The sequence below is a fragment of the Physeter macrocephalus genome, chromosome 18 (assembly GCF_002837175.3).
Source record: "Physeter macrocephalus isolate SW-GA chromosome 18, ASM283717v5, whole genome shotgun sequence".
NCBI classification, from domain to species: Eukaryota; Metazoa; Chordata; class Mammalia; order Artiodactyla; family Physeteridae; genus Physeter; species Physeter macrocephalus.
The window spans coordinates 57,787,887-57,814,234 of NC_041231.1; the positions used below are offsets into that span (position 1 = coordinate 57,787,887).

The 26,348-nt window shown below is 44.5% G+C and overlaps 1 protein-coding gene across 3 annotated transcripts in view; it reads right to left on the bottom strand.

Moving 5' to 3' along the window:
* Positions 1-525: 525 nt before the first annotated feature.
* TGFBR2 (transforming growth factor beta receptor 2) overlaps positions 526-26,348 on the bottom strand; it is a 101,020-nt gene continuing 75,197 nt past the window's right edge. Inside the window, exons 4-7 of one of the 3 annotated variants that reach the window (XM_024116499.3) lie at positions 23,337-24,136; positions 21,539-21,680; positions 4,583-4,710; positions 526-1,901 (exon numbers count right to left, since the gene is read on the bottom strand). In XM_024116499.3, coding sequence (XP_023972267.1) covers positions 1,722-1,901; positions 4,583-4,710; positions 21,539-21,680; positions 23,337-24,136 — 1,250 coding nt within the window. In that variant the 3' untranslated portion in view covers positions 526-1,721. The other 2 variants (XM_028478436.2, XM_028478435.2) reach the window with 2 other exon arrangements.

Sequence of the window (26,348 nt, forward strand, 5' to 3'; positions counted from 1 at the left end):
TATGGAGTAGTAAAGCACATTCTTTGTTCTTGTCCATGTGGACACAGATTTCCTAACTGTACGTGGGACTCCTGTGTCCCACATTCAAATTCTGCAAAGGTTGGGAAGGCAGGTGTGACTGAGACCAGTAACCATGACGACAGCTTCTTGGAGTAAAGGGCTCCCTCTGAAAGCAGAGGGGGAAGCTCTTAAAATACAAGCAAAAGAGATTTGAGTTAACAGGGACCACCCAGAGGAGGTCCCCGTTAGCCCAAACGAAGGCCAGCTTCAAATCTTAACCCCAGGAAGGGAATCAAAATCATCCTCTATAGCCAGAGAAGGAGTGCGTGGAGGCACATTTCTCACAGGGGGCCCTTGGCTGGAAGCAGGTTAACTTCCAGACTGGGGTGGGGATGGGTGGGAAACACAAACGTTCATGGAGGAAGTGAGCAGCTTTCTAAGAGTGTCCACACCTGCGTCTGTGAATGATGTGGACCAGAGAGAACTGGAAACCATTTGCTCTCTAGTCTTACTTGAGGATCCAAATTTCTTTTTTTTTTTTTTTTTTTTTTTTTTTGCAAAATCTCCAAGTATTTAAAAAGTGCCTCGATTTTGTTAAACACTGTGCTGGCCAAGCAAAACACACGTTCAGAGTGCCTGAGGAGACTCCTGACTGTGGCAGTGCTGTGCTGCTCAAATACTTTCCCCTTGGCTAAAATATGCTCGAGTCCCCTGAAGCCCAGAGCACAGAACCTACTAGTGTTGCATTAGAAAGCTGGAGACTGAAACCAAGAGTGATAACAAACTAAACATAAAGAACCTGGAAGGGAGACCTGTTCCCTTTTAGGAAACAGGGAACAATAACATAGGTATGGGGGGGAATTTTTTAAAAAATAACAATTTCTCATTAGTAGAAGGTGTGGCAATTTCATGGGTGGGGAAATGTGTCCTGATTTTTCTGTAGCCTGTGAAGGTAAAACATGGGGCTTAAAACATTTAAGCAATTAGAAATGGGGCAAAGTTTCTGAACTAGCTGAGGAAGGAGGTTCACAAACCAGAGGTGGGTCGTGAAGCTCCGGTGACAAGTCCAGGAGAGATGATGGCACACGGGGACCCCAGGGTCTGGTCCCCAAACAGTGCGACTCCAATCAGCTCCATGGCTAGAACAGGACCCAGTACAGGGAATTATTACTTTGCAAAAGCAAGTGCAACTTGGCCACAGCAGGCTCTGAGACCTAGAGCCTCTCTCTGAAGGCAAAGACTGCACCCCCCGCCCCCCCAACCCCCGTGTGCTCAGAGGCCCAGCACACGAGTGACTGCCAAGTGCTGAGGCTGCCCCAGAGCCCTTCCTTCTGTGCTCAGTGCCAAGCTCGCCCATCCAACCCATTTCTTGGGCATACTTGATCTTTTTCCTCACCTCTTTCTAGAGTATGGCTGTATAGATAGATATAGACATATATAGATATATATAAAACATAGCTATTCCATACTTATATACAGGCATTAATAAAGTGCAAATGTTATTGGCTATTGTAAAAATCAATCTCATTTCCTGAGGAAGTGCTAACACAGCTTATCCTATGACAAAGTCAAAGACATAGGACGCTTCCTGTCACCCCCTCCCCAGCTCGGGGGGGAGGGAGCAGCCCCGGGGTTCCAGGAAGCATCGTTCAGGGGCAGCTTCCTGCTGCCTCTGTTCTTTGGCCACAGGGGCAGCCACACTCGGCCAGCCACCGGAAGAGCTATTTGGTAGTGTTCAGGGAGCCGTCTTCGGGAATCTTCTCCTCCGAACTGCTCCTGCCCGAGAGTCTGTCCAGATGCTCCAGCTCACTGAAGCGCTCGGCCACACACTGCGCCGTGAGTCGGGCCTCGGGGTCGTGGTCCCAGCACTCGGCCAATGTCTCACACACCATCTGGATGCCCTGCAGGGGGAGAGGGTCCACAGGCCTCTGAGAGGGGATGGCGGCTCCTGGGGGCAAGGCAGCCCCTGCCTCGTCTCTGCCGCCATTGCTCTGTCCCCGCCTGCAGGCCAGTCCCCAGCACCATCTGACTGCAGCTGCAGGCGGCCAGCGTTCCGGGGCCATCTGATCACAGGAAGTGGGGAAATGAAGACACAGCACAAGGCCCCCCAGTAGGCTTCTGGGGCACAGCAGCATCCCCAATCCCGAAAATTCCCGTGAAGTGGGCTTCTAATGCCATTTCACACCTGTCTGTTTGGTGGGGAGGGGCACAGCTTTAGGCTTTAGTGTTGAGGGCAGTTTTAGGTTCATAGCAAAGTCAAGTGGAAATTACAGAGAGTTTCCATATACGCCCTCCACCCTCGCGGACAATCTCCCCAGCCATCAACACCTTGCATCTGTGTGGTGCGTTTGTTAAAATCGGGGAACTGACACTGACACGTCACTATCAACCAAAGTCAACCAGAACACGGTTCACGGTAATGTACAGGACGTGGATTCTGGCAGATGTGTCCATCATCACAGTATCCACAGAAGGCCACTGCCCTAAACATCCTCTGTGCTCCACCTCGTCACCCCTCCTTCCTTCCCCCTCAGCCCCTGACCACCACTGATCTGCTTATTGTCTTAATGGTTTTGCCTTTTCCAGAGAGTCTTAAGAGCTGGAATCATGTACACATTGCTATGTAAACAGGACTGAATATCTGAGTGAAGTCCAGGCATTGGTTTGGTTGCATTTTCTGGGTTCAAGTCCCATCCTCCAGCAGCTGCTGAGGAGACCCTATGCTAGGCCCCTCCTCTCCTGCTTCAGGCTGGACCCTGTCTGTCTTTGTAGGTCCTGCAGGCTGTTTCAGAGAGTTCAACCTAACCCCATAAAGGCCCCATTCAAAAGGCCCATCCAGAAAATGCTGCCCACAATGTGTGACAAGGGTCTTCTTTCATGGCTTTAATTTTTATTTTGCATTGCAAATATTTTTGTTATTTCAAGTCATTTTTTGGAAGTAAAGCAGGCACGGATTAACTAGATAGCCCAATAGGTGGAAACAGACTGTGCTCTTGCCAATCAGAGGCCCAACCGTATCACTGGTGTCCCCTCACGCGAGTGGCCAGGTGGGATGGATCAATCCCAACTCTGCCCTGAGAATGGCTCTTTCCTGTTTGCAGCCTAACCAACAACTTTCCCCACACACCTAGGAACCTGACCTTCCCTTCCCGCCCTGTGAGTGAGTTCATGATGTTGAATTAATTGTGTAATTCACCTAATTGGTGGTATTGATTGATGGCCCTGTTAAGAGTAGAGTGTTATTGTTGGTACACAAGTAACATTTATTTTATTCTGGCACTGTAATTACAGGCAGTAAATTAAATTAAATATTAAGCATTAACTTGAAATAAATAGGGCAACAAATCTCATTAAGAGAAAAAATGTATTATGCAAATTCTTTCCAGAATTTTATCATCATGAATAATGGCTTCATTAGAAGAACTGTGCAGGAGAGGAGGCAACAAGAGTTTGAAAGAAACAATACTAGTGCCTTCTGATTTCAGAGTTAACACAAAATAGTCTTGCATTTTCAAAGTCAAAGAGGCTTTCCTGAAACCCAGGGAGAAGCCCTGGGCCACGGCCTGGTCCACGCTCTCCCCCCCGCTTTATCAGGGTCTGTCCGCTGAAGTGGCTCTTGGCCAGGGCTGGCACACACCAGGCTCCCTGCTCCATCTGTCTCCTCGATTGCACCTGACTTGTGGTTTCTGTTTCTTATCTGAATTATTTGCGTTGCCCTTAGGAAACCTATGACTTAGCCCCAGCCTTCCCTGGGTAAGGGAATTCAGCCAAAGGCGGCCATAAAAGGTTTACGTCAATGGAAAGGACAGTCTTGTCAGTGAGCTATGGGCACAAGGCCCCTCTCCCTCATTCACGGCTCTTCCCTGCTGTGCCTGACAGTCCCCAGCTCTCACAACCTATGCCTCCTTCTTTTCCTCTGATTGGGGGCATTTTGATGAGGGGAATTTGGATAGGTCTCCCTGTATGTCAGAACCACTGGCCCTGCTATGGATGGATGGCCTTACCTACCATTGCTTAAAAAGAAAAAAAAAAAGAAGCCATTAGGAAGTTCTGGAAAGACATATTTCCTATTTGTTCCCTTGCCCTTTGCTCTTCTGTGCTTTCCTTTATCCCAGCCTCCTCCTTCTCGACACACCTGCCGCAGCCTGAGCGCACAGCAGCCCCTTGCGGGCCAGCTGGCTGACAAACACCCCTTCTTCCTCACTAAGTATTTCCTGCCACAGCTGAAGATTCCCAGAAGAAAACATTTGGAACCCAGAAGGGAACAAAACATAAACTCCCTATAAGAGGTGAGTGGCACAGGTTGCAAACAAAATATTTTAACTCAGAAGCAAGACGGCTTGGACAATGTGACAAATGCCCGTCAAATGATTCTGTGTGAGCCCTTTCTGAATGGTGGGTAGAACATGCAATAACAAGGTCATCCCACTTTACTGAAACTTCTTTATAAAGAAAAGTGAACAGGGTCATGGAAAACAAAGGGACCTGCCTCAGATTGATGCCCAATAGGCAGGAATTCTCTCCTACCTAAGATATTACTCTGGATGAACTTTACTTGCCCTTCGCAACAGTCACTCCTTACCTGGTGGTTGAGCCAGGAGCTGGGGATTTCGGGTCGTCCTCGATCTCTCAACACGTTGTCCTTCATGCTTTCGACACAGGGATGCTCCCGCACCTTGGAACCGAATGGAGGCTCATAATCCTTCACTTCTGTTGGAGAGAGCAGGCAAACACAGGGCCCTTGAGAAGGGTGTGCACAGCTAAGACACTGAGTGTGATGCACCTGTGATTACACTAGGGGCAATTTTTAATTCTTGTGGGTTCAAATATAAGGAGGGCCTGTGGAAGGAGCTTGAGAAGTATTCAGCACATGACTGTTGAGTGCCCACGATGTCCTAACAGCTGGGGACAGAGCAGAGAACAAGGTCAGGGGATTCAGGTTTTAATGCAGACATCTCAATGGGGCGATCCTGGTTCTTGGGAGGTAGAAAAATCTTACATATTACAATGGTTTGTGGCCCTACAAAGGTCCACAGTACATAAATAGATTTAATATGTGATATTAAATTTCTTGGGGGAGATTCAGCCATAAAAAAAGGAATGAAATTCTGATAGATGCTACAATACAGATTATGCTTAGTGAAATAAGCCAGACACGAAAGGACAAATATTGTATGATTCCCCTTATATGAGGTAGCTGGGACAGGCTAGTTCACAGAGACAGAGAGTGGAATAGTGGTTGCCAGAGGATGGGGGCAGAAGAGGTAGAGAGATATTGTTTAATAGGTACAGGGTTTCAGTTGGGGAAGATGAAAAAGTTCTGGAAATGGATAATGGTGACAATTACACAACACTGTGAATGTACTTAATGCTATCGAACTGTACCACTTAAGTTGTGAATTGTAACCACTTAAAAATGGCTAAACTGGTGAACTTTATATCACGTATAATTTTCCCACAGGGAGAAAAATCATGAGGAGTAGTGATTAAGAAAAAAATGTCTACAAAGGCTCCTTGCAATAGTAATAATGAAAAAGAGGTTCAGAAATGCTGTTTTAGATGACAGAGGAGAGAGACTGATAACACCAACAAACAAAATTTAAAAAGGTAACTTTCCTTCAGTGATACTTGCTAAAAAGAAAATAATGAAGGATGATGTAAACACTTCATTAGGACTTCAGGTTTCAACTAAGGACAAAATCTTTTCTTCTTTTTTTAAGGGAAATTCAGGTTGCTGATTTTCTTCTAATTTTTCTTATTGAGGTATATAGTTAGTTGACTTACCATGTTATATCAGTTTCAGGTATACGACATAGTAACTCAATATTTTTATGGATTATAGTCCATGTAAAGTTATTATAAAAAACTGGCTATATTTCCTGTGCTGTACATTACATCCTTGTAATTTATCTATTTTATACCTAGTAGTTTGTACCTCTTAATCCCCCTCACCCCTAACCCTTCTGGCAAGAAACCATAGTTTGTTCTCTGTGAGTCTGTTTCTGTTTTGCTTGTTTTATTTTGTAGATCCCACATGTAAGTGAAATCAAGCAGTATTTGTCTTTCTCTGTCTGTCTGACTTATTTTACTAAGCATAATACCCTCCAGGACCATCCATGCTGTTGCAAGTGGCAAAACTTCATTTTTTTTTATGGCTAATATTCCATTTTGTGTGTGTGTTGTGTGTACACACATATACATTTTACTTTTGTATGTAGTATGAGAAAGTGTTCTAATTTCATTCTTTCACATTAACTGTCCAGTTTTCTCAGTACCACTTATTGAAGGGACTGTCTTTTCCCCATTGTATATTCTTGCCTTCTTTGTTGTAGATTAATTGACCAAAAGTGTGTGGGTTTATTTCTGGGCTCACTATTCTGTTCCATTGAGCTGTGTTATATGTCTGTTTTTGTGCCAGTACCATACTGTTTTGATTACTGCTGCTTTGTAGTATAATCTGAAGTCAGGGATTGTGATCCCTCCAATTTTGTTCTTTTTTCTCAAGATTGTTTTGGCTATTCAGGGTCTTCTGTGGTTCCATACACATGTTAGGATTCTTTGTTCTAGTTCTGTGAAAAATGTCATGGGTATTTTGATAGGGATTGCATTAAACCTGTAGATTGCTTTGAAGAGTATGGACATTTTAACAATATTAATTTTTATTCCATGAATATGGGATATCTTCCTATTTATCTGTATCATCTTCAATTTCCTTCTTCAATGTCTGATAGTATTTAGAGTACAGGTCTTTTACCTCCTTGGTTAAATTTATCCCTAGGTATTTTAATCTTTTTGATTTGATTATAAATGGGATTGTTTTCTTAACTTCTCTTTCTGATAGTTCATCATTAGTGTACAGAAATGCAACAGATTTCTATATATTAATCTTGTATCCTGCAACTTAACTGAATTCATTTATTACTCCCAATAGTTTTTTAATGGTGTCTTTAGGGTTTTCTACATATAGTTTCATGTCATCTGCAAACAGTGACAGTTTTACTTCTTCCCTTCTAATTTGGATGCCTTTTTATATCTTCTTGTTTGACTGCTGTGCCTAAGACTTCCAATAATATGTTAAATAGAAGTGACAACTGTGGGCATACTTGTCTTTTTCCTATTCTTAGACAAAAACCTTTCAGCTTTTCACCATTGAGTATAATGTTATTTAGCTGTGGCTTTATCATAATGGTCTTTATTAAGTTGAAGTGTGTTTTCTCTATACCATCTTGTTGAGAGTTTTTATCATGAATGGATGTTGAATTTTGTCAAATGCTTTTCCTACATTTATTGAGATGATCATATGACTATTCTTTCATTTTGTTAATGTACTGTAAAACATTGATTGGCAGATACTGAACATCCATAACCCCTGGAATAAATCCCACACGATCACAATGTATGAGACTTTTTACGTACTATTGAATTCAGTTTGCTGATATTTTGTTGAAGATCTATGTTCATCAGGGATAACGGCCTGTAATTTTTTTTTTTTTTATAATGCCTTTGTCTGGTTTTTGTGTCAGGGTAATGCTGACCTCTTAGAATTTTGTAAATTGTAAATCTGACCTCATAGTTTAGAAGTGTTCCCTCCACTTCAATTTTTTGCAATAGTTTTTGAAATAAAGGCATTAACTCTTCTTTATATGTTTGGTAGAATTCACCTGTGAAGCCATCCAGCCCTGGACTTTTGTTTGCTGGGAGTTTTTTAATTACAAATTCAATTTCACTTCTAGTGATTGGTCTCTTCAAATTTTCTGTTTCTTCTTGATTGAATCTTGGCAGGTTGTATGTTTCTAGAAATTTGTCCATTTAGTCCATGTTGTCCAATTTGTTGGCATAACTGTTAGTAGTATTATCTTACGATTTTTTTTTTGTATCTCTGTGATATCAGTTGTTACTTCTCCACCTTAATATCTTAGTTTATTTGGGTCCTCTCTCTTTTCTTGTTGGTGAGCCTGGCTAAAGGTTTATCCATTTTGTTTTTCTTTTCAAAAAGCCAGTTCTTGGTTTCATTAATCTTTTCTATTGTTTTCTTTATCTCTATTTTGTTTCCTCTCTGATCTTTATTATTTCCTTCCTTCTGCTGACTTTGGGCTTTGTTTGTTCTTCTTTTTCTAACTCTTTTAGGTAGACAGTTAGGTTGTTTGAGATTTTTGTTTCTTCAAGTAGGAGGCCTGTATCACTATAAACTTTCCTCTTAGAACTGCTTTTGCTATGTCCCACAGATTTTTGAAAAGTTGTGTTTTTATTTTCATTTGTATCAAGGTATTTTTATTACTATTGCTTTGAATTCTTTATATCAGGTAAATTATTTATCTGTGTTTCATTAGGGTTTTATCTTGTTTCTTCATTTGAAATAGAGTCCTCTGTCTTCTCACTTTGACTATTTCTGTTTGTCTCTCTTAAATTAAGTGAAAAAGTTATCTATCCTGATCTTGAAGGCATATCCTTGTGTGCATCCCTATGCAGTCTGCATGTGCCCTTTGTGGCTTTGGTGGGAGAGCTGGATCTGAAGTGCATGGACCATGTCTTTTCCTGGGGTGCTACCTCTGCTCTGGGGCAGGGAGCAAGCAAATCTGTCTGTGTGCTCTTCAAGAGTGGGGTCTTGGTTTCTTACAGTCCTCTGGTAAGCCCCACTGGTTTTCCAACCAGCCAAGGGGGCTCATCTTCCAGTGCCAGACCCCAGGGCTGGGGTGCTTAATATGGGGCTCGAACCTCTTGCTTCCCAGGGAGGATCCTTGAGCTTGTGATACTCCCTCCTCTTCTGGGTCATGCAGTAGGGGTGTGGGTCTGGACGAGATCACTTGTCCTTGCCTCCTACCTGACTTTGTGTGGTTCTTTCTTTATAGCCTTTGTTGTAGAAGAGCTGATCTGCTAATCTTCAGGTCATTCTCAGAGAGATCTGATCTATATGTAGTGGTAGTTTTGACATGTTCATTGGGGGAGGTTAGCTCAGGGTCTTCCTACTCTGCCATCTTGATCCCCCCTCATGTTCTATGGTCGATATCTTTTGTTTTTGTTTTTGTTTTGCGGTATGCGGGCCTCTCACTGTTGTGGCCTCTCCCGTTGAGGAGCACAGGCTCCGGATGCGCAGGCTCAGCGGCCATGGCTCACGGGCCCAGCCGCTCCGCGGCATGTGGGATCTTCCCGGACCGGGGCACGAACCCGTGTCCCCTGCATCGGCAGGCGGGCCCTCAACAACTGCGCCACCAGGGAAGCCCTCGATATCTTTATAGAAGCTTCCTTGAATATCCCCAAAGCCATTCTTTATTAGACATCTGGGGCAGAGCTCTGTTTTAGGGTGTACAGCCACTGCTTATCTGTCTCACTCGACCAGATGGTGAGCATCTGCAGGCAGGTTCAGAGTCCCTTTCTCATGCTTGTATTCCTGGCACCCATGGTAGGGCCTCCCATACAACAGGCTCTCAATAAATGCTTTGTTGAGCGAATGAATGAATTAATCTTAGATCCTGTCCAAAGTGGCCAATGCATAAACTCTGGGTGAATATTAGAACATCTATTAATTTAAGTGGGTGGGACAATACCCATGTCAGTGCATCACAGGACAATTTAGAAAATAAAATCACTCCAGTACTGAAACATGCCTGAGCCAAAAGGGAAGAGTGGGCTGGATTCACCATTTTCCTCCAAAATAAATAGGACCTTTGGCCTTTACTTCAAAATAACCCTGTTTAATGAGTGAAACTTTCAATAATTTGCCCTTCCAGGCTGAGAATTGAAGAAGCATTTAAGGCGAAATGACATTTTGAAAAGAGATGGCTTGTTCTTGTTTATTTGATTTTCCCCCTTTCCCAGAACCTTACTTGCATATTTATCTATTTTCCGCCTCACCCAACTAGAAGAGCTGGCAGGGTATTTTCTTTTTCCTTAGTTGGGATGAAGGTCTCCCCTCCTCCACCACTTTGAGACAAGCACAAATCATCCTTCTGTGTGTCTGCATTTGCCTTCAAGTGCCCATAGCACTTAATCTGTACTGCTCTTGGGGTGAGATCTGAACTTTGATTTGCATACTATTTATACACCTTCTTTCTTCTAGTCCCTTATCTTTTACTGGACTGTAAACTCCTAAGGCCTAAGGCAGAGACAGAGTTTTGTGTCTGCTGAAATTGTGCCTTATACACAGTAGGCTTTCAATAAATATGAGCTGGCTTGAATTCAGGCAAGAGCTAAGTTCCCAGTAAGGGTTTACTCTGACCTAAATCTTCTTTTCTATAAAATGAATGGGCTGAACTAGATGACCTCCATGTCCCCCTCCAGAGCTATCCTGTAATTCAATCTAATCAAATAATGATGCTGTCTTAGTGCCATGCCCTGAGGTATGTATAATATAATATAATATAATATAATATAATATAATGTAATATGATTTGCATATAACATAAACTGCTCCTTAGACAATGTATCAGTCCACTGACTCTCCATTTCCAACTCTTTTGGCTGCCATAGCAGATGTGGTTGGCAGCCTGCCTAGACCCCCTTTACCAAGCCAAGAACACCAGCCCCGAGGTGCTACAAACGCTGAGTTGTAAGGGCTCACAATTTCTCCCTTCTATGGAGAATTACCCTTGGTTGATGGGAGCTTCCTGGCCTGGAGGGCAGTCTGTAGCCAATGATGAATTAACATGGAAGTTTTTTTTTTTTTAATTGGTATAATTGCTTTACAATGTTGTGTTAGTTTCTACTGTACAGCAAAGTGAATCAGCTATACATATACATATATCCCCTCTTTTTTGGATTTCCTTCCCATTTAGGTCACCACAGAGCACTGAGTAGAGTTCCCTGTGCTATATAGCAGGTTCTCATTAGTTATCTGTTTTATACAGAGTAGTGTGTATATGTCAATCCCAATCTCCCAATTCATCCCCCCCACTTCCCCCTTGGTATCCATACATTTGTTCTCTACATCTGTGTCTCTATTTCTGCTTTGTAAATAAGATCGTATAGACCAATTTGTTCAGATTCCACATATATGCATTAATATACGGTATTTGTTTTTCTCTTTCTGACTTACTTCACTCTGTATGACAGTCTCTAGGTCCATCCACATCTCTACAAATGACCCAATTTTACTCTTTTTTATGGCTGAGTAGTATTCCATTGTATATAGGTACCACATCTTCTTTATCTATTCCTCTGTTGATGGACATTTAGGTTGTTTCCATGTCCTGACTATTGTAAATAGTGCTGCAATGAATATTGGGGTGCATGTGTCCTTTTGAATTATGGTTTTCTCTGGGTATATGCCCGGTAGTGGGATTGCTGGGTCAACACGGGAGTTCTAACAGTCTGTCTTGCCTCTAGAGGAGATGACTTCTGTGCAATTCATGCTCCAGAGCTCCCCCTGGCATAAGGCTGATGGTGGTGGAGATGGAGAAAAATGAGACTGTTGCATTTTTCTTTCTGTGCCTTTGATCAAATAATGTGAAGACTGCAGAGAAAGCAAGTCAAAAGGCGAGTGGGGTTAGTTCAGAGAGTGCCATCTTTTAAAATAAATACCATCTTTTAAAAATTTTGGAAATGCCTCTAAGAAAAGCAAACAGCTTAGAGAGTAAGATCGAGTTTAGCACTTTTAAAAAAAAAAGTGCTAACAGTATGCATCATAAGTAGGGGTATTATTCGTTGTGTTTACCCCAGACCCATCATAAACTAGAGATGAGGACTTGGAAAAGAGACATCGACTCTTTGTGCCTCAGTTTTTGTATCCACAAAACAAGAGAAAGCGCAAGTGCTGGCCATCATTAACACAGTCCTCCCTCGGTACTCGTGGGAGCGTTGGTTCCAGGACCAGAGGCAGATACCAACATCTGCAGATACACAAGCCCCATATTTGCCCCTCTGTATACGCGAGCTTTGCATCCACAATTCAAGCAACCATGGACTGTAAACACAGTACAAGATCTGTGAGTGGCTGGATCCGCAGATGCCAAACCGCGGATGCCGGCCGAGGGCACGCTCACTACCCTAGGGCGCTGGCCACAGCGCTCAGCACTCACCCTGTGCAGCCACGCTGGCTCAAGTCCAAGAGGGTCAGGCCGGCGACTGGGGTTCACCCTCCCAACGTGTCCCAAGGGCAGCCCTCAATCAGCAGCAGATGGGGGTTGGAAGATAAACCGGGCTTCCTTGAGCCGGGGGTGTGATGCTGAGGTGCACGTGGGCTCTGTGCACTGCCAGGGTCCCCAGTGGGATCATGCTCGGGTTATCCCCGTGGTGACCTGCCTGCTAGCACAGGGCTCATCAGCTCCCTCCCCTTCCTGACTCACTGCCTGTTCCTTCTCTCCGTGGCTTTTCCTGCCCTCTTTTTCCTACAGAATGCTCAGCTCCGGCTCCTGTTCCACGGCCCGAGGCACCCAACCCAAGGCAGACGCCCCGCTCGCCACAGCAGGACCACCTGCTGGGACCAGGCTCCCTCTCGGGCCTCAGCTGGCTGCCTCCCTACAGGTGCTACAGGGACCTTGGGATTTCCTTGAGGGCCTCACACAGCCTCTGATCTAAGAAACTTTTAGATCTCTCTGCTCTTCTTCCTACCCCCATCCCGTCCTCCCCGCAGTCCTTTCACTGAGGGCCACCGCCCCATCCCGGCCCCACAGCATCTCTTTGTCTGGCTGGAGGCTCTCAGGAGAAAGTCTGCCGTCTCCGGCTCTGGAGCTCAGAGGGGACCCAGGCAGCGGAGATGCTTACTCCCTGAAAGTCAGCATCTGGTCTGCAGCTGCTGTTTTGATGGTGGTTCCAACTTCATAGAGCCGTGAAGTTGTTGGCGGTTTTCCCCTGGGCACAACCCTGACTTTTATATCTGCCTTCCTTCCAAATTATCCTGCCTGGAAATGCAGGAAGATGAAGGCTGCGATCCCAGGCTCTCTTCACTCCTCTCCCACCCCTCCTTTATTTCTTCCCTCCTCTCCTTTTGATTCTTTTGCATGTTTTGTCTGCCTCACAGCCTGCAGCAAGCTGGGGCTGTGTTTCTCCTCTTGTGAAAATACTTGCTCAGCTGGCTGCTGTGTGTCAGCTGCTATTCAAAGGCTGACATGGCCAGGGATTTGGAAGTCAGCCAGCCTGGGGGCCCGGTTGGCTGGGGTGACATGAATATTGTGCCTGCTGTGCTCCCAGAGGCGGCCCTGAAGGACCCACCTTCCTCTGCTTCCCACACACCACACATGGTGCAAACACTTGCAAGGACACCAGACAAGCCCGAAAGCCAGGACAGAGACTTCTTTGTAGAAGAGAACAACTCTCCTGATTTGTCCTGGAGGGATGGTGAGTTCATGGCTTTCCTCCTTCTTTATAAAACAGTAACACTGGCCACCTCCTTCCATTTGTTCCCTCCTCAAGCAACTCTGAAAAACCTATTTTCTTGGTTTCTCTTTTCTATACTTTCAGATGACCCAAGTGCCTGAAATAACAACCCCTTTTATTAGCTATCCCCTAACTCTGTTTCTTCTTTCTGCAAGCATCATACACACCCCCAGCCCTTAAGTTATGATTTTATATCTATTCACGCAGTACTTGTCTTTCTAGCATAGAGGTTCTTCATTAGACACCCAGTCCCTTGAGGACAGAGACTCTTTTTTTTCCACTGCTGCATCCTTAGCATTTTCTTTTAATTTTTATTTTAAATTGGACTATAGTTGATTTACAATTTGTGTTACTTTCAGGCGTACAGCAAAGTGATTCAGTTATACATATACATATATCTATTCTTTTTCAGATTCTTTTCCTTTATAGGTTATTACAGAATACTAAGCAGAGTTCCCTGTGCTTAGTATTTTTTTTCCTTTGAGGTCATACTGTACATTTCTCAGGTATTATTATTATTTTATAATTAATTAATTTATTTTTGGCTGCATTGTGTCTGTTGCTGCACATGGGCTTTCTCTAGTTGCAGCGAGTGGGGGCTACACTTCGTTGTGGTGCGCAGGCTTCTCACTGGGGTGGCTCCTCTTGTTGCGGAGCATGGGCTCTAGGCGTGCGGGCTTCAGTAGTTGTGGCACGCAGGCTCAGTAGTTGTGGCTCGCGGGCTCTAGAGCGCAGGCTCAGTAGTTGTGGCGCACAGGCTTAGTTGCTCTGCAGCATGTGGGATTCCCGGACCAGGGCTCGAACCCGTGTCTCCTGCATTGGCAGTTTCTTAACCATTGAGCCACCAGCAGGTCCTTGTTGATTATCTATTTAAAATATAGTAGTGTGTATATGTCAATCCCAAACTCCCAATTTATCCCCCGCTGCCGGCCAACCTTGCTCCTTTGGTAACTATAAGTGTGTTTTCTAAGTCTGTTTCTGTTTTGTAAATAAGTTCATTTGTATCATTTTTTTTAGAATCCACATATAAGCAATATCATATGATATTTGTCTTTCTCTGTCTTACTTCATTTACTATGATAAGCTCCAGGTCCACCCATGTTGCTGCAAATGGCATTACTTCATTCTTTTTAATGGCTGAGTAATATTCCATGGTATATACATACCACATCTTCTTTATCCATTCATCTGTTGATGGACATTTAGGTTACTTCTGTGTCTTGGCTATTATAAACAGTGCTACAATGAACATTGGGGTACACGTATCCTTTTGACCCATCGTTTCCTCTGGATATATGCCCAGGAGTGGGATTGCTGGATCATATGATAGCTCTATTTTTAGTTTTGTAAGGAACCTCCATACTGGTCTCCATAGTGGCTGCACCAATTTACATTCCCACCAGCAGTGCAAAGAGGGTTCCCTTTTCTTCACACCCTCAAGATATTGCTGCAATTTATGTCAGAGACTGTTCTTCCTGTGTTTTCCTCTTAAGAGTTTTATAGTGTACAGTCTTACATTTAGGTTTTTAATCCATTTTGAGTTTATTTGTGGTGTTAAAGAATGTTCTAATTTCATTCTTTTGCATGTAGCATTCCAGTTTACCCAGCACCACTTATTGAAGAGACTGTCTTTTCTCCACTGTATAGTCTTGCCTGCTTTGTTGTACATTAATTGACCACAGGTGCGTGGTTTCATTTCTGGGCTTTCTATCCTGTTCCATTGACCTATATTTCTGGTTTTGTGCTAGTACCATACTGTTTTGATGACTGTAGCTTTATAGTATAGTCTGAAGTCAGGGAGCCTGGTTCCTCTGGCTCTGTTTTTCTTTTTCAAGATTGCTTTGGCTATTTTGTGTCTCCATACAAATTTTAAGATTTTTTTGTTCCAGTTCTGTGAAAAATGCCATTGGTAATTTGATAGGGACTGCATTGACTCTGTAGATTGCCTTGGGTAGTACAGTCATTTTGACAATATTGATTCTTCCAATCCAAGAACACAGTATATCTTTCCATCTGTATGTGTCATCTTTGATTTATTTCATCACCATCTTATAGTTTCTTGAGTACAGGTCTTTTGCCTCCTTAGGTAAGTTTATTCCTAGGTATTTTCTTATTTTTGATGCAATGGTAAATGGGATTATTTCCTTAATTTCTCTTTCTGACCTTTTGTTGTTAGTGTATAGGAATGCAACAGATTTCTGTGTATTAATTTTGTATCCTGCAACTTTACCAAATACATTGATGAGCTCTAGTAGTCTTCTGGTAACATCTTTAGGATTTTCTATGTATAGTATCATGTTATTTGCAAACAGTGATAGTTTTCCTTCTTTTCTAATGTGGATTCTTTTTATTTCTTTTTCAGCTCTGATTGCCATGGCTAGAACTTCAAAAACTATGGTGAATAAAAGTGGTGAGTGGACATCCTTGTCTTGTTCCTGATCTTAACAGTGAAAAGCTGAAAGCATTTCCTCGGAGCATGATATTAGCTGTAGGTTTGTCATATACGGCCTTAATTATGTTGACGTATGTTTCCTCTATGCCCACCTTCTGGAGAGTTTTCATCATAAATTGGTGTTGAATTTTGTCAAAAGCTTTTCTACATCTATTGAGATGATCATATGGTTTTTATTCTTTTAATTATTATTGTGGTGTACCATACTGATTGATTTGCAGATATTGAAAAATCCTTGCATCCCTGAGATAAATCCCACTTGATTGTGGTGTATGAAAATTCTTTTTTAGGTAGATTGCCTATCTTCACTTCACTTAGTTGTTCTCCTGGGGTATCTTGTTCCTTCATCTGGGACATATTCATCTGCCATCTCTTTGTGCAACTTTCTGTGCTTGTGGTTTCTGTTCCACAGGCTGCAGGGTTTTATTTCTTCTTGCTTCTGCTGTCTGCCCTCTGGTGGATACGGCTGGTTCAATGGGCTTGTGCCAGCTTCCCGGTGGGAGGGAGTGGTACCTGCCCACTGGTGGCTGGAGCTTGGTCTTGTCCCTCTGGTGGGCAGGGCTGTGTCAAGGGGTGTGTTTAGCAGGAAGCTATGGGCTCAGGAAGATTTTAGACAGCTTTTCTGCTGATGGGTGGGGCTGTGTCCCCACCCTGTTGTTTGTTTGTCCTGAGGCGTCCCAGCATTGGAGCCTACAGGCTGTGGGGTGGGGCCAGGTCTTGGTGAGAAAATGGTGGCCTCCAGGAGGGCTCACGCCAATGAGTACTCACCACAACTACCGCCACCAGTGTCTTTGTCCCCGCAGTGAGCCAGAGCCACACCCTACCTGCACAGGAGACCCTCTAATAACAGCAGGTAGCTCTGGCCCAGGCTCTTATGAGGTCACTGCTTTTTCCCCTGGGTCCTGGTGTGCACGAAACCTTGTATGCACCCTCCAAGAGTGGAGTTTCTGTTTTCCCCAGTCCTGTGGAATTCCTGCAATCAAACCCCACTGGCCTTCAGAGCAGATGCTCTGGGGGCTCCTGATGCCAGACCCCCAGGCTGGGGAGCCTGACGTGGTGCTTAGAACTTTCACTCGTGTGGGAGAACTTCTGCTATATAATTATTTTCTAGTTTGTGTGTTGCCCACCCGATGGGTATGGGATTTGATTTTATCACGATTGCATCCCTCCTACTGTCTTGTTGTGGCTTCTTCTTTGTCTTTGGATGTAGTATATCTTTTTTGGTAGCCTCCAGCATTTTTTTATCGATGGTTGTTCAGCAGTTAGTTGTGATTTTGGTGTTTTTGTGAGGGGGGTGAGCTCACATCCTTCTACTCTGCCATCTCCTGAGAGTCTCTGTACCCTCAGCACTTTGAGTAATGCCTTCCATGCAGCAGGTACTCAATAAATATTGGTTTAGTGAACGAAAGAATGAATGAATAGATATATCTTCAGAGAAATAAGGATAAGGAAGTTATCTCAGACTTTAAGGCACTGAGGCTGTAACACACTACAGCATTTAATAGCCTTGGGATTCTTTTAACAGAGACTCACCCAGAGGTGAGAGGAAAGTCAACCACTGGAAATGTTCAGAAGTGAGGCCATCACTGAATGTTCCCCAAGTGTGTGACTGTCTTGCCAGATGCTTCCAGAAAGGCTTCGAGTCAAAGGCCACAATATACAGAGTAGCACTGACTACCCCCTTCTGTAAAAATAATAATGGTAGTCCTAGCTGCCATGGGCTATACATGCTCTCCATTGGTCAGGCCAACACTGTACTAGGAAGGTTAGGGCCTGTGGGCCAAAGCCAGACAACAGGGCTCTGATGCTTGTCTGCACAACTTTCCCACCTCCTAAAACCTCAGTTTTCCCATCTGTAAAATGGGGCTAGTAACAGCACACCCTTCAAAGAGTCCTTGGTAGATGGAATGAGTTGTTCCATGAAGCAATTGCTTATGTAACAGTAGTTATCATTTCTCGGTGGCCTTCTTCATCTGGACCAAACCTACTTCTACCAGAAAGTCTTTCCCTTTTGACGACTCTCTTCAATTATGACAACCCATCTCTTGAGCTCCTAGGTGGAATCTTGTGGTAAGGGAGCTGGACCAGCTGGCTTCCAAAGGGTGCTATTACCACCTCTGCATTTTCTCACCTGAGAAGAGTGCAGCTTCTCCAGTGTTGTGTTGTCTCTTGTTTGTGTTTCCTCTGTACTTCTTGCACAGAGAGGACACTTCTGAGCCCCATTATTCCTTTGAGAGCTGACCTAACCCTCCTTGCCTGAACTCCCTTTAGCCAATCTGGGCACTCAGTCCTTTGTCCCCTGCCTCGCCTGTAAAAACGTCTCCTTCAATGTTCCAGGCCCAGTAAATAGTACGAGACAAAGCCTAGCACTAAGACCTGTGATAAATGCAGAGAGAAGCAGGCAAGGCCTGCTGGGCATCCACGCCAAGAGTTTGGGCTCAGCCCTGAGAACAGAACAGAGTCACTCGAGTCAGGAAAGCTGGGATTTCACCTTCTCCTCCTGCAAGACCGTCCTTTGATGCCTAGTCTCCTGCTTCATTCAGTTAGATGTCCTGCTACTCAGAATAAATGGGAGAGAATATCAGTGGATCTATATTGTGAAATAAAATATCAATCTATAACTCATCACACTGAGGTAAGCATTTTCCACATTTCCTTTTCTGAAATGAGACTGTCCATGAAAAATAGTAATTACGTATGCTGTATTTCAAGTCACAGAAAGAAGTTTAAGCTTCAGGAAAGCCCTTTTATATCCTGCCCTCTCTCTGTATAAATTAAAGCGTAATATCAACTAGAGGGATATTGTCTATTTTATGTGTAAGGTAAGAAATGTGTCTGAATGTGCAAAGTTTTTAAAAGTAAAGGAGAAAAAAAAAGTCTGTTTCATCAGTGACAGCAAGCTTCTTCATGGAAATACTTGTCCTTCCATCTGTGTTTGTACAACAGATTAGAGGGAACACACCCTAACTTCCCTTAGAAGGTACTAATTTTAATGTACCCTTAGAAGGTACTAACTTTAATGTACCCTCTAAGGGCCTCTTTAAATATAAAAGAAAAGTCTCTGTAATTAAGACTAGGCTGAAAATCTGCCTTCACGGTTTTTGAAGCACAGACACAAAAAAACAGAAAACAAAACAAAACAGAAAAAAACAGTACTTTTAAAAGAAGGCAAAAGAAAGGGTTTAATACATGAGTTCATGCACTTAATCAAGTGAAGGGCTGTCTGCTGGACAAAAGTGAGGATAGACAAAGAACTTTGATTTTTGCAGCCTGAGCGGAGATGGGAGGAACAGTACTGTGGGCTTAAGATCAAACAAAATGAAAACCGGGATGGCCTCCTTCCGGTTCCCTAAAGCTGTCTGTTCTTATCCTAAAGGTTATGAAATGTTTTTTGAGGCCTGCTGAACAAATGGGACCCTGTTCCTTCCTTGGGAAAACTTATTTATACTGTATCCGTTTTTAGACCTTGTAAAAGCTGGTGAACTCGGTTCTTCCCCATTAGGTTGAATTCTTCCACACTCAGCAAACATCAACAGGAAAGGGCGTCAGTCATTGATAACTGTGGAAGCAGGGAGCTCACATCAGGCCTTAAGAAGCTGGCGGCACTGCCAGAGGGGAAGACAGGAACACAGTCTCCAGCTCACGTTTATAGAATGACGGGCTTGAAAGGATAAGAGAGATACCGAAAACGAGGTAAATTTATTCTGAGACGATGACAACAGCATCATCATCCCTACTGACACAACTCACTCTGGTCTGGTCTAAGGATTCATTTTCGAGCTGTCAAAGCTTTCAAGCAGAAAATGATTCTCAGTGGCTGAAACTTGATTAAACAAATTTCACCATGCAAGAAAAAACTGTTACTTTTGGAAGTGCTATGGGGGAAGACATCTCAGGCAGGAAACCAAAAAATAACAGGGTCAGCCAGACAGGAAGTGCCATCCCCATGCAGGGACCCAAGGAAACAGGTGATGGGACAGCAAGGCTCCCAGCAGGACCCATCCTAGAGCGTCAGCTAAGAAAGTTCTCAAAAGGAGGAATTATCAGAGCAGGAAATGGTGCCAACCAGATCCACCTGGAGCAAAATGCTAGGTAGTTTGGCCCAGTGACCAAAGCTATAATCTAAGTGACAAAATAAATATTGATAATATTAAATATCCATAGAATAAGATAAATATCCACAACTTCATACTCATATAAATACATAGTAAAATGAATAAATAAAAGGGGCTGGTGAGAGAAAGGACAGATATTTCATATGCAGAATATCTATGAATAAATGTAGAAGGGATAAGAAAAACAGAAAATCACCATTAGGCAAACATTACAGTAATAATTGTAGCTGGCAAGAACTACTGATGGACCCTAGAATTAGCCGGTAAAATGATGGTAAAAAACAGGTCTAGTCTCCTTACTAAACAGGTGTTTAGTAGAAACAGGTCAAAGTGCCTTCCCACAAGATTTGTATTAATTACAAATGGAAAAGGTAGTATCTTTACAGGGAGAAATGTGGAGACACCTTCACCACGTGATGAGATTGGATCGCACACTGGCATCTCCACCCGCATGTGACACCCTGAGTAGGGCTCAACATCATTTCTGTGGTATTCTTGCCTAAAAATGCACAATGTCAATCTAATCATGAGAAAACATCAGAGAAGCCCAAAGTGAGAGACAGTCTATAAAATACCTGGTCTGAATTCTTCCCAAGTGTCAAGGTCATGAAAGAAACACAGACTGAGCAACCATCACACATCAAAGGAGACTGAGGTGGCCTGGACGCTAAGGTAACATGGAATCCTTGAGTGGATCCTATTCCCCATTACTAGGGGCTTGGAAATACAAGTTAGTCCTATAGATTAATTAAAGACATGGTACCAACATCAATGTCCAATCTTCCGCCGCTGTGCGTGGTTTAGGTAAGGTGTTAGCACAAGGGGAAGCTGGGTGAAGAGCATATGGAAACTCCCTGTGCTAATCACGCAGTGATTCTGTGTGTCTAACATTATTACAAAACAAAGGGTTAAAACTGGAGTTAGCTGGGCTTGACTTAGCATCTAGCCAGGACCAGGTTGGGATACATCAATTTTCTAAGGTGAGACGAGACCTAAGACCCTAATGGAAACCACTGAGAGAAGGGTCAGAAAAGGACAAAGTGATGTAGACATCAGCCAATCCCATCTCCAAGAAGATCAGGGGACAATGCTCTCTAAAACGATGACATCCCCTCGTACCCCTGAAGAATACTGCATTCTTCAATAACCTCTCTTCACTAGATTTTTCAAAACCTAAACAAATATGTCAGACCATTTTGCTTGTTTTGTTCAACAAAGGAAAGTTATGTCCATAAAAGTAAATTTTGAGTCAAATCCAGTTCCTGTACCATATAATTCTGAAAAACCTTAAAATACAGAAAGAAACAAAAGTCAGATACTTTTCTGATCATGGTACCCATTTGATAAGCAGAAATAATTCTTATAAATATTACTAGCGTTCATCTCTTGCCAGATATTTAAATATCTGTGGCGCGATGGGTCAAGAGAAAAGTAATTATAAACTTCAGGAAAGGAGATAAAATGCTTTATGCTCCAAACCTGGCTTTCAGCTATAAAACCTAGGCTTTTTAGCACCATTCCAGATCGTTCTGGAATAGCTGTGTCCTACCAGATCTCAATGAGCGCTCCGTATCCCTGGAACCATGTTGAAGCAAAGAGCGCGACGTCGCGCTCAAAGGCGCGTGAGGCACCACTGCACCGCGATGGTGTCCATGCCTACCTCCCACTGCGCTGCAGCGAGACGTCATCTCCCAGAGCACCAGGGCCATGGAGTAGACATCCGTCTGCTTGAAGGACTCGACATTCTCCAGATTCATCCTGGACTCTAGGACCTCTGGAGCCATGTATCTCGCTGTTCCCACCTAAGGCAAAAACATACATTGAGGCCCATCACTGAATTCCAGCTGCATACCTATTTTCAAAATATAGCTGATGTTTGTCCCCTACACAGGTAGTTGACCTTTAAAAAGCACAATGCTTTTTAAAGTAACGAGACCTGCACAGAAAGGTACAGCTTATGTAATTATTTTTTTAAAAATAGGTGTTCTCTCCCTGAAAACCCTTTAATGAATATAAAGAAAAAAATGCCACAGTAAGGAAATGCCAAACCCCAGAGCTGCTTTGTTTAGCCCCATGACATATGTCATCATATCATGTATACAATAACATCCTTGCAGAGAACCTGAGCGACCACATCAGTGATACTTTTGATGTTGATTTTTGTTTTTGCAAATTAAATATTTTTTCACCCTTGTAACTCTCCAAGACTTGTGGTGAAATAATAATTGCCATTAATTTTTTGTCACTTGAGAATTGTCTTAATCTTCTTTGTTTACCCCATGGCACATTCTAGTGTGCCGAGCATGTCGTATAATTACATAAAATCTGTGCTAAACTGAATTGTATGAAAGTATTTCCAATAAGAGCCCAAACCTGGTCATTTTATAATTTTGATAGGCATGCTATGTAGTTTTATTTGAACGACGACTGGTAGTATGAAAACACTGCGATACATAGGAACATAGAAGAAATGCTTCTGGGGAAAAAAAATCACTTGAATGTTTGATAATGCAGCTTGTATAGACTGACTAAATAACAATGAAATCCTACCTTCCCAAGGATCCAGGGAATGTCAAGTGAGTTGATAATATCACCCCAAATAACGCTTCTTACTGGCATGCATTAGAAGAAATTTTTCTTTTTAATAGGTCAATGCATGACTTGTTACCCTGGCACAGTAATCTGTCCGTGTTTCAACATGTTTATCTCTACACTTGGATGTGTGGCCATGGACCCGGAGAGCTGCCTGAGCAGTGACTAGATGCTTCAAAAGCACTCCCCTCAGCCTGGTTAGAGGATACAACGGTGCTCTCAACACTTCACTCTAATCCACAGCCAAGCTTCCGGCATGTGAAACATAAAGAATGATGGTAATGTTAGTACCTAATAGCTCCTTAACCAAAAAGGTTTCAATTTTAATCTGTGAGATGTTTCAAAAGAGGAACTCTTCCTTCACCCAGTCCGTCACTCACTCTACAGATACTTATTGGTCACTTTCCCTGTTCAAGGCCTTGTGATGGATGTGACCAAATAGATGTGGATTTGGACTTCAAGGAGACTGCCTTCTAAAATGGTAAAAAAAAAACAAAAACAAAAAACCAAAAACAAAACAATATAAGGACCAACAGTACAGAGTAGCAAGGGCTGAGTACAACCCTAAGACAGGAAAAAGATAGAGATACAGTACTAGCAGTGTTAAAAGCAAAGGAAAATAATGTCCAAATGGAAGAGAAATGAGGACTGACTCAAGGAGAAATGCCTGTCCTAAGCTGGTAAGGATCTGGAGAACCAGGGAGAGAAACGCTGCTGGTTGGCAGAGGTACCCTGGCATGAGAGCGGGGTGCAGTCAGGATCAGCTGGATTCCCTGGACCAGTGTCAGAGTGCAGGGCTGATGGAGATGAGAGGGAGGGGTGCCAGTAGCAAGGGGAGGGGCCCAAGGGGGCCGGGGCTGCCCTACCTGCCCACTGTTGGCCAGGTCATCCACAGACAGAGTGGGGTCCAGCCGCAGGGAGAGGCCGAAGTCACAGAGGCAGCAGGTGAGGTCTCCCTTGACCAGGATGTTGGAGCTCTTGAGGTCCCTGTGCACGATGGGCATCTTGGGTCGGCCGCACAGCGTGTGGTCGCTGTGCAGGTGTGCGATGCCACGGGCCAGCGAGCCGCCCAGCCTGCGCAGGTCCTCCCAGCTGATGACGTGGCGCGTCAGGTACTCCTGCAGGTTGCCCTTGGCGTGGAAGGCGGTGATCAGCCAGTACTGCTTGCCCAGCTCCGTCTTGCGCTCCTCAGCTGTCAGGAACTGCAGGATGTTCTCGTGCTTGAGGTTGATGTCCGAGAAGATGTCCTTCTCCGTCTTCCAGGAGGCATATTCTTCATAGGGGAAGATCTTGACGGCCACGGTCTCAAACTGCTCAGACGTGTTCTGCCTCAGCTTGGCCTTGTAGACCTCGGCGAAGCGCCCTTTGCCCACCAGAGTGTCCAACTCAATGGGCAGCAACTCCGTGTTGTGATTGATGTTGTTGGCGCAGGTGGAGCTGATGTCAGAGCGGTCATCCTCCAGGATGATGGCCAGGTGCTCACTGAACTCCATCAGCTTGCGCGGCTTGCCCGAGTCCCAGGCCGGGCTCAGCTTCTGCTGCCGGTGGACGCGGTAGCAGTAGAAGGTGACGATGACAGCAATGGCGATGCCCAGCGGCGGCAGGAGGCTGACACCTGTCACTTGGAAGATGACCAACAGCAAGTCGGGGTTGTTGGTGGCGTATTCTGAGGTGGGAACAAAGGAGAGAAGGAGCTGGGTCAGCAGGTGTGCACTGGAAGGAAGTGGTCCACACCCCAAGCATCGTAGGTTTCACCTTCAGCATAGTTTTTGTGGACAACATATGGTGAATTTTTTTTACAGGCATGGATGCTAGTGTGCACTTGTCCAGTCTTGCCTGCCTCTGGCCATCTAGTCAATATTTCCTACTCTTCCCTCAAAACTCATCTTAGAAATCAAAACTCAACATCAACCAATCACAGAATTGTGCACGAGCTAATCACATACCCTGGGATGCCCCTCCCACGCCTGGTCTTTAAAAATAGTTTGCTGGGAGGGAGGCGAGAAGATGGTGGAAGAGTAAGAGGCAGACATCAACTTCCTCCCCACAGAAACATCAGAAATACATCTACACGTGGAACTGCTCCTATAGAACACCTACTGAACGCTGGCAGAAGACCTCAGACCCCCCAAAAGGCAAGAAACTCCCACACGTACCTGGGTAGGGCGAAAGAAAAAAGAATAAACAGAGACAAAAGAATAGGGACGGGACCTGCACCAGTGGGAGGGAGCTGTGAAGGAGGAAAGGTTTCCACACACTAGAAGCCCCTTCGCGGGTGGAGACTGCGGGTGGCGGAGTGGGGAGCTTCGGAGCCACGGAGGAGAGCGCAGCAACGGGTGCGGAGCGCAAAGCGGAGTGATTCCCGCAGAGGATCGGTGCCAACCAGCACTCACCAGCCCGAGGCTTGTCTGCTCACCTGCCGGGGCAGGTGGGGACTGGCAGCTGAGGCTCGGGCTTTGGTCAGAAGCCGGGAGAGGACTGGGGTTGGCAGCGTGAACAGTCTGAAGGGGTTAGTGCACCACGGCTAGCTGGGAGGGAGTCCGGGAGAACTCTGGAGCTGCCGAAGAGGCAAGAAACTTTTGCTTGCCTCTTTGTTTCCTGGTGTGAGAGAAGAGGGGATTAAGCGCGCCGCGTAAAGGAGCTCCAGAAATGGGCGCGAGCCACGGCTATGAGCGCGGACACCAGAGACGGGCATGAGACGCTAAGGCCGCTGCTGCCGCCACCAAGAAGCCTGTGTGTGAGCACAGGTCACTCTCCACACCTCCCCTCCCGGGAGCCCGTGTAGCCCGCCACTGCCAGGGTCCAGGGATCCAGGGACAACTTCCCCGGGAGAACGCACGGTGCGCCTCAGGCTGGTGCAACATCACGCTGGCCTCTGCTGCCGCAGGCTCACCCCACATCTGTACCCCTCCCTCCCCTCGGCCTGAATGAGCCAGAGCCCCCGAATCAGCTGCTCCTTTAACCCCGTCCTGTCTGAGCGAAGAGCAGACGCCCTCAGGCGACCTACACGCAGAGGCGGGGCCAAGTCCAAAGCTGAACCCCAGGAGCTGTGCGAACAAAGAAGAGAAAGGGAAATCTCTCCCAGCAGCCTGAGAAGCAGCGGATTAAAGCTCCACAAGCAACTTGATGTTCCCTGCATCTGTGGAATACCTGAATAGACAACGAATCATCCCAAATTGAGGAGGTGGACTTTGGGAGCAAGATATATTATTTTTTTCCCTTTTTCTATTTTTGTGAGTGTGTATGTGTATGCTTCTGTGTGAGATTCTGTCTGTATAGCTTTGCTTTCAACATTTGTCCTAGGGTTCTGACCGTCCCCATTTTTTTTCTCTTTTTTTTTTTTTACTTTAAAAAATTTTTCTTCTTAATAATTATTTTTTATTTTAATAACTTTATTTTATCCTACTTTATTTTATCTTCTTTCTTTCTTTCTTCCTTTCTTTCTTCCTTTCTTTCTTCCTTCCTTCCTTTCGTCCTTCGTTCCTTCCTTTCTTTCTTTCTTTTCTATTTTTTCTCCCCTTTATTCTGAGCCGTGTGGATTAAAGGCTCCTGGTGCTCCTGCCAGACGTCAGGGCTGTGTCTCTGAGGTGGGAGAACCAACTTCAGGACACTGGTCCACAAGAGACTTCGCAGCTCCACGTAATATCAAATGGCGAAAATCTCCCAGAGATCTCCATCTCAACATCAAGACCCAGCTTCACTCAACGGCCAGCAAGCTACAGTGCTGGACACCCTATGCCCAACATGAACCAACCTTATCCACTGGGGACAGACACCAAATACAATGGGAACTACGAACCTGCAGCCTGCAAAAAGGAGACCCCAAACACAGTAAGATAAGCAAAATGAAAAGACAGAAAAACACACAGCAGATGAAG